The following is a 14,472-nucleotide window of genomic DNA, read 5'->3' as shown; positions in this document are numbered from 1 at the left end:
GAGTTTCAAAGAAAAAATGGAGGAGTAATAATGACATGACATGAGACACATTAATTACTAAAACTAAAGGTAGTTAAAAATAACAATAAGAATAAATTTAGCATGTGAGATTGTAATCAGTGGTCCTTTGCTCATCAAAAAAAAAAGAAAGGAATCTATGAATTTAGGAAAATATTTTCCATTTTGTTAAAAAACACCACATTCATCATTTATTTTTGATTAATAAGCCTAGTGGCCAGGGACCTTATGATTTTTTATTCTATTTTGCTCTGTCTCCGAGCATAAGCAACAATTGAGATCCTCCTAAGTTTGTCAAGATATAAAAGGTGTTGTCTCAGAGTTATAATTTCAAGGTCTACAGCTTAACATATATATATATATAATATATAAATATAAATATATATATATATAAATATAAATAAATATATATATATATATATATATAAATATAAATATAAATAAATAAATATATATATATATATAAAGTAAACCTCTGGGTTTTTAGAAAATACTATAGTCTTCTCTGGGACAAATTCCTGGGCTTCAGGGACTTTAAAGTTATTACAAGTTATATTATTCTGAATTCCTTCAAAAATAAATATGATACTAAGAATTTGAAGGCTGAGAGAAATACAATGTTTAGAAAGGAACAGACACATTCTCACATACAATTTATTCTCTCTAAACCATATACTCATTCCAATCTTAGAAACATAAAGGACAATTATTTCACCATTGTGAAAGAAGTCATAGATACCTTTGGCAGGTGGTGCCTCTGGTTTTTTGGGAACAGCAACTGGAACTTTTGCTTCTGGAACAATTTTCTTTGGTACTTCAGGCACTTTAAAGATATTAGGGTTTTAAAAAATATTTTTGAGCATTGCAAAATTGCACATAAAATATAAAGAGAAAATAAACGAGATCTAACAGAGACTATACATAGGTAAATTTGCTTAGTAATTTCTTGATTCGTGCAAGTTAGCATACTGTCTATGCTGTATTTTTCTATTATCATTGATACAATTCTCATTTGTAACAGTAGCAAATTTTTCAAAAGATAATTGTTTTGGTTGGAAGATGACAATATATTATATCAATATTTGATATTAATATTATCAGGTGAGACAACCATTATTTTCATTGTTCTACTTCCTAAGAGTGGGAATAAGCATTTCTATATTGCCTATTATATACCAGGCACTGTGCTAAATGCTTTTCAAATAGTATATAATTTGATCTTCACAACCAAACTTATGAGGTAGGTATTAATAAATTGAAGAAAGTGAAGCAGAGATTAAGTGACTTACTTAAATCACACAGTTTGTAAGAGTCTAAATCCAGATTTGATTTCAAGTCTTTTTGACTCTATTGCCTCACTACCTGTCTCTGGCACTAGTTCCCTACCATTACACCACCAGATCCTAACTTTTTAATATAGCCTTTGAGGGTACTATAGTAAAAAGAGTTCTGGATTCCAATCCTACTTCTAGTGATTAATATCTATGTAACAAGTCACTTTCTTGCTTGGGCCACAGTTTTTAAAACTGAAAAATGATGGAGTTGGACTAGATTGTCTCTGAGGTCCCTTCCAATTCTCTATCACTAATTCTATAGTATAAGCATGTTATTCCATAAAAAATTAAACTTAATTCCAAAACCATCCTAAGTCTACTTCCCTTTTCTCCATTAGTTGAAAAAAATGTCATTTATATTTTGAAAAAAAGAAAGACAAAGAACAAAAGACTTGGATATTTTTCCTGCCATATATTATAAGGAAGGTGGGTACCTTTAGCTGGAGGAGGAGCTTCAGGTTCCTCTGGAACAGCTATCTTCTTTTCTGGAATGACTTTCTTGGGTACCTCAGGCACTTTAAAGACAGTAATTTTTTCTTAATTTTCCAAATTACAAAAATATGTAAACAAATAATATAAAAGAAGTATAAAGACACAATTAAAGCACTGCTAAAAATAGGAAAATGCAGACAACTTCATCACGCACATCACAATGATTGACATGGCTAAATTTTCATAGTAAATATAAAACTGTAAAAACCCAAGAGAATCTTTCATTTTTAGAATAAATAAAGTAGTTATTTGATAAAAATTAAATGACCAATATACCTTTAGGAGGCGGTACTTCTGGCTTTTTTGGTGGAGTGATTTGTATTTTCTCTTCTGTAATAACTTTCTCGGTCACTTCGGGCACTTTAAAGATATTAGTTTATTTTAAGTTGGAAAGGTGTTAAGAGATGTACAAAACATTAACAGAACAAAGACATCAAATAATACTAACAATATTACAGATAAAAGACAAATGTGAATTTGTGACATATGAGCATGCTTGAGTGAAGAATTAATCTCAACAGACAGGATCACCAGGAAGCTTGTAAAGATCTAAACCTTTAGTTTGTGTTATACTTTGAGAGCCTTAGACTGATCAATTGATATTTTCTTTACTGTAAAAAGCTTACTTAGGAATCTCACTTTAAAGATATTAGTTATTTTTATAGAAAGTTCAAAAATGCAGAACATAGAAAGCACAAAACAGAACATAAAATCATAAAGCAATGAAGATCCTAACTACATGCACTACAAGATTAAATGAGAAGAACTTTTTAATAAATAAAATACCTTTTACTGGTGGCTCTTTTCGAGGTATAGTGGTAGGTTGTTTTTTGGGAGGAACGACTTTCTCAGGAATTTTAGGCCCTTCAAAGATATTAGGGTTTGTTTTGATTTTTTGGCACATTTAAATCTTCAAAAAAAACCTCATAATATTATGATACTAATCAAAAAGGTGACGTTAGGGAAATATAATAAAACATTTTCCAGTTATATTAATAATGATTCATTTTTGTACATGCTCTGCATCTCAATGCTTTGTAAGCCTTTCATTTGTACCGAGAGAATAAAAGCTCTATGGTAGCAGATCATGCTTCAGTTTTGTCTTTGTATTACTAGCGCCTGAAATAGTGTTGCACTTAATGGTCACATACAGATATTTATATACTGAATTAAATATCTATGGCCTTCTAGTCTATATAATGGCAGATGTCTATTTCCTTATATTTTGTATACTATTTATTTTTTCCAGAACTACAGAGATACTATATGTTTTAATATTTTTTGCTTTTATTTCTTCTTGATATCAAGAAATTGGTCTGCCATTTTGTGTTACTATAAATATTTTGTTGTACTTTTTCATGTTTTTTAAAGAAAAGTTTAAAATAAATTAAAAAAATAAAAAAAACTATCTTTTAGGCAGTGTCTACACAAGACCACAATAACCAGTGGAAACCTAAGTTAAGACATGAATTATTTCATCTTCATGGCTTTGTTTTTCCCTTCTGCTGAATCAGTTCTTTGGATGTACCAACTAGAAATTTTGAGATTGGTAGTAACTTCAGTTAACTTCAAAAATGATTAGTAATTCCTAATTCAGTAAAGCTGAATTTTGACAAATTGATAAGGATATCAAGTGTTTTAATCCTTTCTTTAGAAAGCAAATCTGATTTGAAATGTTTCTGGGAAATTCACATCTACTTCATTACAATATGGGCTAAAGAACTAGAATTTTCCTTTTTTTCTTACAGAAATGATATTAAGGCATAAATATGTAATCCAAAGGGAAACTGTTTTTAAAGAAAGTTAGTGATAGCAAGACTTGAAGAGTATGAATAACTGTAAGATGCTGTATACCTTTCCTAGGAGGTGTGGGTTTGACAGTCACTTCCACATCTTCAACTTCAATTACTTCTTTGACTTTGTAGATTTCTTCAACTTCCAGGACTTCTTCTACTCTATGTTCTTCTTCAACATCAAAGAATTCCTCTTCTTCCTCCTCTTCTTCTGCCTCAAAGAACTCTTCTACTTCTTTAGCTTCTATTACTTGTTCAATTTCGTGTTCTATTTCTAGCACTTCTTGTACAACTTCTTGTTTGTGGAAGATGACTGATACTTTTTCTTCCTGGATTGTTTTCTTTGCAATTGTCTCCACTTTAAGAAATTTTAGGTGGTACATAAGAAATGAAGATGAAAATTTACAAATAAATGTTATAAGAAACACGAAAAAAGGTATTTGGAAAACAAACACACTACAAATTCAAACCAAAGCTTCTAAGAAGAATTGTTGTTGTACCTTTTGTAGGGGCAACCACCTCCTTTTTAGGTACAAGAACCTTCTTTTCTGGAACTTTCTTGGGTACTTCAGGCACTTTAAAGACAGAGTATTCATTTTTAAAGAATGTAAAACATTAAGATGAACTTATATAACATAAAGCAAGCTGATATATACTATGGAACTAAAGAAGAATAACACATGGAGATTCAGAGACAACACAAATGCTTATTGAAGAAAAGATGAAGTGCATTATTTAATAATTTAAAAAGAAGAAGATATACCTTTAGCTGGAGGAGGCTCTTTTTTCTTAATATCAGGTAATTTTTCTTCAGGTATGGTTTTCTTTGTCACTTTAAAGATATTAGGATTTTTTTTTAGTAATTTTACATTGCTGACATTTCAAAATAAATACATATCACAAAGAAAACAGATACATGTGTAACTGAAAATTACAGGAATAATGTGGGATGTTAGATATGAGCTACTATTTTCAAATAAAACATATTTTCCCTATATTACTTTGGGCTGATCAAACTTCAGGATCAAAAAAAATATTTAAAGACTTCTTTAAAAACATGTTATACTACTCCATTTACTAATAACAGAATTAATTTATGTAGGATCTACTTCTCTAGTACTTAACAAAGAAGTGTTTGAAGTAATCATTGTCAAATATTAATTTGGACTTCACATGTGTACAGTGTTTTTTAGAATACTATTACACTATGATTTTTTAATCAATAAAAGGACTATGATATAATTAGGATATGTAGAGGAAGATTTTTTTCTTTTGTAAGATAATTCATTGTGTGTTTAGAATAGAGATGGAACATTGGACCTCATTTCTTATTAATGGAACACTGGACAGAAGATTTTTGAAAGTCAGCTATCAAAAGTTGGACACTTTTTTATATTGACAAGTAGAAGAACGTATAGTAGTGTTTGATAGACTAATTATAGTAGAAATCTATACTTTCTCTTCATATTATAGAATGTACTATCTTCCTCCTGAACCAGTAAAGAAGAAATTATATAGGAAAGAATCATTGAGAAAAACTTAAGTTAGAAAGAAAATACATACTTAGGTGTTATCATGAAGAAACTGATAAAGTAAAATGTGATTATCAGTGATCTCACTAATAAACACCTTATTTTTATGCTTAAAAAATAAATATACCAAAAATGTATATTTATATGTGGCTGCTACTAGGGTCAGTGGAGACTTTGTCATTTAAGTGACTATGTGGATGCTAAGTTTTCTTTTTCATGATATTAGCTATACCTTTAACTGGTGGAGCCTTCTCTTTTTTAGGAGTAACAGCAGGTGCTTCAGGGGCAGCCTTCTTAACCACTTTAGGCACTTTAAAGATATTTAATGAGTAATTAAAAACTTTTATGTAAAACACAGAACAAAAACAATAACAATACAGTAATAAATAAAAACAACATGAAACTTTAAAGTTAAAAGATGTTGAACATCTTATGATTCTCTGACAAACTTTGCCTTTCAAAGGGAAAATAACGTGTTCTAAATATAAGCAGTCTAAAATGCAATTAAGGAGGTCATTTCAAGAATAATGTCTTGAGTTGAAACAAAAGATCCCCTTTTGCTCAAAAGTAGATTTCTCAAATTCCACTTTTAAGGGTAAAATAAAAGAATAGGAATGAGGATAAAATATTAATGTGTGACATTGTCAATAGAAGATGTCAAATAAAATAAGGGGAAGGCATCCTATCTCATAATAATATATTAGAACAATAACTATAATTGGAATGGAAATGAAATTGGAATTGGAATGCTTCAACTTTAAAGCAATAATTTTTTTTATCAATTATAATTCACTAAAATTTTTCAGAAAGATTTGAATAAATACTGACAAAGATCAGTGGCCTGAAGTTATTTAAAAAGCCCAATTCTCATATAATGTTCATGTACCTAGTGGTGGTGAAACTTCCTCAACCTCCTCTATGATAGGAACTTCAGGTATCTCCTCCTCTGGAAGAATTTCTTCAGGTTCTTCAAGCACTTAAAAATATTAGTGTTTCGTGAATTATTTCGATAATTTAATCAATATGTGACTAAAAATAATAACACAAAGCTCATCTTAATGTTGAGCATACAATTGACCTGTACACACCAGGCAAGCACATATCAACTATGAAAATTGTTTTGTTTTGTTTTTTTTGGTCAGCCTTTTATAAATTACATGAGTTTTGTCAAATCATAGAATATCAGGGCTAAAAGAGTCTTGAGAGATAATCTAGCCAACCACATTTTACAGATAGAGAAAACAAGTCCAGATTATTTGAGTAGTTTTGGAGACAGGGAGAAATATTGCAAAGAAAACTGCATGCAGAAATTCTGGCTCAAAGACGTACTAGCTAGATGAACAAATCTTCATTCCTCTACAAGCTTCAAGTTCCTCATTATATATTAGTTTTGTCCTAGTACACTTTACATTCCCCTCCCTCTGTCTTTTAAAATCTCCAGTTTTCTTCAAGACCTAATTCAATTGTTTAATTCCCCAAGAAGCTTTACCTGGTGTTTGCTACTGCTTTTCTTTCTAAGATAACCTCATGTTTACTTTGTGTATACCTTGTATGTAAATTCCTTGAAGGCAGGTACTATATTTTTTCTTTATATCTCCAGCACTGAGCATAGTTCTTGGCATATAATAAGGGCTTAATAAATACTTGGTAACTGATCCAAACAGATGTAATAATAATTTCATGTCTGCTCATAAGATTATTAAGAAAAATGCTTTTTAAACCTGAATATAATACTAGTATATAAGTGTGAACTATCATTTTTACTACTGCATAAAGTTGTATTCAACCTCTTGTTGAAGAATATGAACTACAATTAGGATTTGTCCAAGCCTAGTCCTTTTTCTACCACATCACAATGTGGTACTACCACTATCTAGCAAATCCTAAACCTTTTTAGTTTGGCTTATGCCTATATTCAGGGTAGTGAGGTCTATGGGCAGGGTCTGGAGTTGAGTTCAAATCTGGACTCAGACATTTATTATCTGTGTGATCCTGGACAAATCACGTAATCCTGCTTGTCTCAGTTTTCCCATCTATAAAATGAGCTGGAGAAGGAAATGGCAAACCACCTAGTATCTTTATCTAGGAAACTCTAAATAGATCACGAAGAGCCAGACACAATTGAAGAAATGCACAACAATAAAATATGACTATTTGTTCCTATCAGTAAAGTAAGAGAAGATAAATATACAACAAATATGGAATTTCACTTCAAATCTATCAAAGACAAAACTGAAGGAAAAAAGGAGTGGTCTTCCAAATTTATTAGACCTACTATAATCCTTTTTTTAGATGAATGAGGGTTTTTTTGGATGTTTGATTTTTGGAGGGGTCCTATACAGGTATGTCAGTGCTGATTTTCTTATATAACTTATAAGACAAAATATGAATTGTTTGCCAAACATCAGACAAATTAAGAAGACAGAAAGATTAGATCTCTTTATATGACAGCTTATCTACCTTCAACGACTGGTGGGGCTTCTTCCTCTTGAGGGAGAGTGGGCAGTAGTCTTTCTTCCACTTTCTTAGGTACCTCAGGAACTTTAAAGATATTAGTTGCTTTTAAGAACTTTAGAATGCTTACAACATAGCAAGAACAAAAGAAACACAAAAGGGGCAAATTTCGGATTTTTCATCACAAGATGGAGGAAATAAGAACAGTTACATACATGATGGGACATTACTCTTTCAATGAATGGGTTAGTAGGACTTTTTATTTTTTTTTTTAAAGAAGAAATGTTTGTTACAAAACTATAAGAGGTTATCTACCTTTTGCTGCAGGGGCCTCTACTTTTTTGGGAAGTGCTTCAGGAACTGGTTTCTTAGTCACTTCTGGGACTTTAAAGATATTTGGATTTAGTATTTTTTGTTTTTATTTTGGGGGGAGCACAACAACTACAAAGCCAACAAAATCACAAAAGAAGATGACACTGAATACAAATGCTATATGTAAACATAAATGCAACTCAAAAACATACATTTTGACATTTATGACAAGTGAAAAATACGAGCAAAGTTACGTTAGTTACATATGGTCATAGCTAACTAGACTAGGAGATGAAATACCTTTGGCTGGGGGGGGCTCCACTTTCTTAGGAACAGGGGTGGGGACTTTCTTCTCAGGTACTGGTTTCTTAGGCACCTCTGGTACTTTAAAGAGATTATTTATTTTAGGAGTCCATTTCAGACACCAAAAAACAATAAATACATAGTAATGTTAAACTGGATTAGAACAAAACTATAGACACGAGTGACATTGATTTTACTATTGAAAGCAAGAATGGAACAACAGATTTTAATCTGTTTACAAACTGAAGTACCTTTGGGTGGAGGGACTTCTTCTTTCTTGGGAATGGATATCTTTTTCTCAGCCACTTTCTTCTTTGGAACTTCAGGCACTTTAAAGACATCATTCCATGACAAAAATTTCATTGTGAGTTGTAAAGACACGTCATAAAGAATAACAACATATATGGGACACAAAGTATAAGAACAACAATCACTGATCAAAACCCCTTCTACCATTCCCCCATCCAATTCCAGACACAAACAGACAAATAGAAAAGCAACATTCTAGTAAAGAACATGAAGGGAATGATAAGATTTTGAACATTATGATGGAATTAAGCTTTGGATTTTGATCTGGGAAACAGTCCACTTGATTTTTGGATAGCTAATAATTACTTGATGCAGTTTTAAAAGCAAAATTGAGGTTGTGCCCAAAATTGCTTTCTTCAAACCCAGTTCCACCATAATTATCTTGGAAAGAAATGTGAATGAAAGATATAAGATAATGAACACTCTTTTGGGCTAGTTATACCTTTGGTTGGTGGAGCTTCCACTTTTTTAGGGACAGGGACAGGTACTTTCTTCTCTGGTACAGGTTTCTTAGGCACCTCAGGCACTTAAAAACATTATATTTAAGTAAATTAAAAACTACATTCAAAGGATACCTTACAGAAAAAGGACACGTATCAATTTTCAAGAATTAAACAACACAAAAATACAGAGAAGACATGAGATAGATAACAAAGAGAAGAATTAAGTTGATGGCAATGATGTTTTGGAGAAGTTCAAAGGAGAGCTGCTATACCTGGTACATGCACAGGTATCTCAGGTTTAATTTCTTCCTCAGGTAGAATTTCTTCTTCTTCAAATGGAACTTCCTCCTCCTCCTCCTCCTCTTCCTCAGGGGGAAGTTCTTCCACCTCTGGGGGAATTTCTTCCTCCACAAGTGGAACTTCCTCCTCCTCCTCAAAGGGAACCTCCTCTTCTTCAGGGACAATCACAGGAACAGGAACTGGCTCGGGTTTCTTTGGCACTTTAATGACATTATTTGATTTTTTCAAAACTTAGTTTACATAGAGAGCACACAGAACAAAATGACAACATGAAGGAAATAACCAGCACAGTAAACAGCAAAACCAGAAATGCTTTTTTTCAAAATAAATTCTATAAAACATTAACATCAAATAGTGAGATTCATGAACATAATAAAAATTTTCTTTTTGCAATAATTTTGTTAAAGATTTATGTACCTTTGGCTGGAGGAGCTTCCACTTTTTTCGGAGCAGGTACCGGTTTTTCTTCAGGGACAACTTTCTTGGGCACCTCTGGCACTTGAAAGATATTATTTGACTTTAAGAATGTATTCTTTTACATTTCTTGTAGAAAAATATTTTTTAAAACATCAAGAAAGAAGAGTCTGAACATTTTTCATGTAGTATTCCATTCCTTTTAAACACAAAAGGATGGATGCAAATCTATGTGAGCATATATAAGATATGGAGCAACTCTTTTCTGTACATTTTAATTGGAGAATCAATGTACCTTTGGCTGGAGGAGGCTCCACTTTCTTGGGAACTGGGGTAGGCACTTTCTTCTCTGGTACTGCTTTCTTCTCTGGTACAGGTTTTTTAGGTACTTCAGGAACTTAAAAATATTATATTTAAGTAAATATAGAGCTCTTCAATTGCATTAGAGAGATTATTTTAAGAATCTTATTATTTGATGCCATATCAAAATAACACATTTTAATGTGTACGAAGTCATAAACATATAAGACAGGGAAAGAAAAGTGACCAAATGCCGGTATAAAGGTAACTTTTATAATAAGATAACTTTATTCTTCTTGTGGGAAATGACATTAAAGAAATTTCTGCCTGAAGAGCAAAAAATAAGACCCTCCCACTTGTACTCCATAATATTTTGAAATTTAAAAAAATATTGTAGATATAGCACAAATGTATGTACCTTTGGCTGGAGGAGGTTCCACCTTTTTAGGGACAGGTACTGGGACTTTCTCTTCTGGAATAGGTTTCTTGGGTACCTCAGGCACTTTAAAGACAACATGTTAGATTAAGATTTCATTTTTAAAATTACAAGACATGACAACAGTATAATAAATTAGTATCTGAAACAGAAACATTGATTTATTTTAAGCAGAATTAAGAATAACCACAGTGATGCTTTCATAAGAGATGAAAAGACATTTATACATACTATTTAACATAGACTGACTGAGGAGGAACACAACTTTCACTTATTTTACTTTAAACATACACACATACGTATATATATATATATGTATATATATATATATATATTTACACACTTAATATGTAGATACATTTAATATTTTAATCAATACTGGTCTATTTAATATATCCATATATGGATTAATTTTAAATGGTCAAATATATATATGCCTGAATATATTAAATATATCTGTATTGAATATAAAACAATATACAAACATTATTAACATCAACAAAATATTGATTATTAATGTCAACACAACATATTTAATAAATTTATTATTACCACACAACAATGTATTTGACAGATATATTAAACATCCACTTATATTTATATATTAAATATACTTCTATATCAAGTATATAAGTAAGAGTTTATTGTAACAATGAAAAACGAAAGAAAACATCAAGCACAAGTACAATCCAAAGACAAATTTCAGGTCAAACAATCTCTTGTGATCAGTGGGTAATTCTTACCCTAGAACTAATGTTATAGTTAATTCATAGAAATCACTAATAGAACTTAGCACTAGAAGAGACTTTTACAAATAAGAAAACTGACATAAAGAGCCTAGGTTCAAAGTCATAGATGTTAAAAAGTATTAAAGCCAAGATTTGAGCCCCAAATCCATTTTTTCCTGCTCACTATTAATAGCAAGGGAGTTTGCCAAAGTGAGCCTTTTTGCTTTGCCTGGGTAAATCCTAATGTAAATCATGAATGCATCACAGGGGAATGTACCTTTAGCAGGTGGAGCCTTCTCTTTTTTAGGAACAGGCACAGGTACTTTCTCCTCTGGTTTCTTAGGGACCTCAGGCACTTTAAAGAGATTATTTTTGTGTTAAGAAACTAAAATTGCCTAACCTTCACCAACATTATCATCATAGAGCACATTTAACCAAACTCAGTAACAATTGTCCATTGACATAGACTTACAAAAAAATAAACGTAACTGAAAAATTGGGATGAAGGATTGTTCATTACATGCATTCTGTGAATGTGGCCCATAAATGGCTCTACCTTTGGCTGGTGGAGCTTCCTTCTTTTTGGGAACAGGGACAGGTTTCTTTTCCTCAACCACAGGTTTCTTTGGTACTTCAGGCACTTTTAAAGATATGATTTCCATTCAGAAATGTTTGTGATGACATATCAAATTTATAAAATAACAATTACCAAAAAGACAGGGCAGAGACAGGGTTTATGAAAGGGGCTTTTTTCAAGAACAGAAGTTTAGCATGGTACTAACACTGAGGACTGACTCTCAGTCTCAGCCCATTAAAGAGAGCTTGACCTCTCTTGGTAAAAAAGAACATATACCTTTCACTGGTACTTCTGGTATCACTTCTTCCTCAGATACAACTTCTTCAGGAATAAATTCCTCTTCTTCTTCAGGGACATATTCCTCTTCCTCAGGCATAATCTCTTCCTCTGGTTCTTCCTCTGGTTCTTCCTCTGGTTCTACCTCTGGTTCTACCTCTGGTTCTACCTCTGGTTCTACCTCTGGTTCTGGTTCCGGTATCTTAGGTACTTTGGGCACTTTAAAGATACCATTTATAGTTTGGACATTTTTCTTTTCAATTACTTATCAAACCCAAAGAACTTGAAGTTGAAAGATCTACTTGCATTAGAAAGAAATAATAGTTCCCCCCCCTTTCCCCACAGAGGCCCACAAGGTATAACTCACTGAACATGAACATAACACTAATAAGAGAAGGAAACAAGACAAATAAATGCTCTCTCCAACATAGAGGAGTGATATTATCTATCAATAACAGGTAGTGCTACTTTTCTCCTCTTCTTTTCAGGCACTTAAAATAGTAATCTAATCATAAGGAGATAGAATTGCTCAAATTGGGTGACATTAAGTGGTTGTGGTACGTGAAGCAAATGAAATTTTATTATAGCTGCTGCTTTTACATTAGATATGTAATCATCTATTTAGAAATGACTTCTTATTTTCCAAGAAAATGATTCTGAATCTTATAGGTGCCAAAAAGTTCATGATAATAATGCAGAGATATTTGAGATAATTGAAACAAAAATGTAATGTTTGTAACAGTTACACATTATGGATAAGTTTATCATTGCAAATAATGAAATTGTTTAATTTCCATGGAAAATATAATTTCATTTTTCATGACAGATGACAACTTTTTGGAAATTTAGATTTTTCTTAGGGAAAAATATGAACCTTCCTGCAATGACAGAAAGAAAACAAAATAGACCAACCCCAAAACAAATACAAAATTACCCCAAACAGCTATTGGGCTCACCAGGAAAGAAAAATTTCACTCTGAATGGGTGCTATACGATTTTTTTTACTGTGAAAGATAAATTTAAAATTCTAATGGAGTCTCCATGACTCTCTGGGAGTCAATAATAGCCAGATATTATTTGTTATTTTCTCACTACTTTAAATAAAGAAAAGTTGCAGCTTCAAGCCAAAGTTTGTTTGTTTGTTTAAGAAAAGCTTTGATTTAATATTTCAACATAACTATATATGTGATGTAGAAACTATCTGGTATGGGGTTGGCTAATTAATAATATTTACTCTCTTTGAACAGTAACAACTACAAACATTAAAAACAATACACAAATATGTACAAAACACTAGACAACAGATAGTCTAATAACCTAGAAATGGGTTTGTAAAACACAAGATTACAAAAGGAGAAACAGTATAATAAAGACAATTGAATTAGAAAAGATAGTAAAACATAAAATAGATCCGAACTTGACTGAGAAGATGATTGTACCTTTGACAGGAGGTGCAATCACCCTTTCTTTTTCTCGTTTAGTGACTGCAATATGTATTTTTTCTTCAACAACTTTCTTTGGCGCCTCAGGCACTTTAAAGATAATAATTAGTAAAGAGCATTAAAACCAACCACAGAAGACAATAAATCACACACGTTTACCCTCTCCCTTCCAAACAGTGCAACATAAGAATTAGGATTAAAAAAACACTTCATAAAAACACAAAACACAACATGAGGAGGTAGAACCACATTCACAACACAAAGAAAATGTTTCTGAGTTCATTTTCATGTCAAGCCAATGTACCTTTGGGTGGTGGAGGTTTGAGTTTAACTGGAACAGGAATAGGTACTTTTTCTTCAGGGATGGTTCTCTTAGGCACTTAAAAATATCAATTTTAAGAGATTTTTAAACCTTTTAAGAACCACAAATACTCAAGAGTAATGATGACAAAACGTTAAGAAGTATAATAAAGTTCATGTCTAAATTCACAAGTATTCTATAACATATATTTTTCTTACAAAGACACAGAAAACATATTTCTTAACTAACAGATGTTTTATATAACAGATTTTTTTTTCTACTATACCTTTAGCTGGTGGAGCCTTTGGTTTCTTGGGAACAGGAACTTTCTCTTCAGGGACAGGTTTTTCTGGTTCTTTAAAAGCATAAATCATTCATTTATACAAGAATTTGGGAAATAGTATGAAAAAGTATTACTCAATTAGAATCATGACTGTCATGAATTTATGAATTTCCTTATCTCATTTATAACAAGTTTCAATATTCACTGTATGCTAAATGAGGAAATTGCATTGATGAGATATGCAGTCACTAGAATAAAAATGGAATCCCATTAAAGGTTTAACAAAAATAGAATGTACTTAACAAACATACTATTTACTTTGCTAAAATACATTAATTGCTTTCTATTCCAAAGCAAAATTTTACTATAAAAATTGAAATTTAGGAAGAACAGCATTAGTAAAACTCATTATTTCTCTTCCCCAG

At 31.6% G+C, this 14,472-nt stretch overlaps 1 protein-coding gene and 1 long non-coding RNA gene across 2 annotated transcripts in view; one reads left to right on the top strand and one right to left on the bottom strand.

Moving 5' to 3' along the window:
• Window positions 1-14,472, bottom strand: part of TTN (titin) — a 322,669-nt gene that overhangs the window by 150,205 nt on the left and 157,992 nt on the right. The window contains 24 exon segments of the mRNA XM_074302990.1: window positions 758-841; window positions 1,787-1,867; window positions 2,121-2,204; window positions 2,631-2,708; window positions 3,699-3,995; window positions 4,138-4,212; window positions 4,401-4,469; window positions 5,402-5,479; window positions 6,056-6,145; window positions 7,630-7,710; window positions 7,939-8,007; window positions 8,236-8,319; window positions 8,490-8,567; window positions 8,990-9,073; window positions 9,263-9,490; window positions 9,708-9,788; window positions 10,000-10,101; window positions 10,423-10,506; window positions 11,446-11,523; window positions 11,725-11,808; window positions 12,022-12,240; window positions 13,461-13,553; window positions 13,768-13,842; window positions 14,051-14,119. Of these exon segments, the coding sequence (XP_074159091.1) occupies window positions 758-841; window positions 1,787-1,867; window positions 2,121-2,204; window positions 2,631-2,708; window positions 3,699-3,995; window positions 4,138-4,212; window positions 4,401-4,469; window positions 5,402-5,479; window positions 6,056-6,145; window positions 7,630-7,710; window positions 7,939-8,007; window positions 8,236-8,319; window positions 8,490-8,567; window positions 8,990-9,073; window positions 9,263-9,490; window positions 9,708-9,788; window positions 10,000-10,101; window positions 10,423-10,506; window positions 11,446-11,523; window positions 11,725-11,808; window positions 12,022-12,240; window positions 13,461-13,553; window positions 13,768-13,842; window positions 14,051-14,119 (2,445 nt within the window).
• Window positions 1-14,472, top strand: part of LOC141562809 (uncharacterized) — a 95,563-nt gene that overhangs the window by 38,620 nt on the left and 42,471 nt on the right. The gene's annotated exons all lie outside the window — the stretch shown is intronic.

This window comes from Sminthopsis crassicaudata, chromosome 3 (genome assembly GCF_048593235.1).
Source record: "Sminthopsis crassicaudata isolate SCR6 chromosome 3, ASM4859323v1, whole genome shotgun sequence".
NCBI lineage: Eukaryota > Metazoa > Chordata > Mammalia > Dasyuromorphia > Dasyuridae > Sminthopsis > Sminthopsis crassicaudata.
Note: the sequence above shows the minus strand (reverse complement) of the source record. Positions and strands in the feature narration are given on the sequence as shown.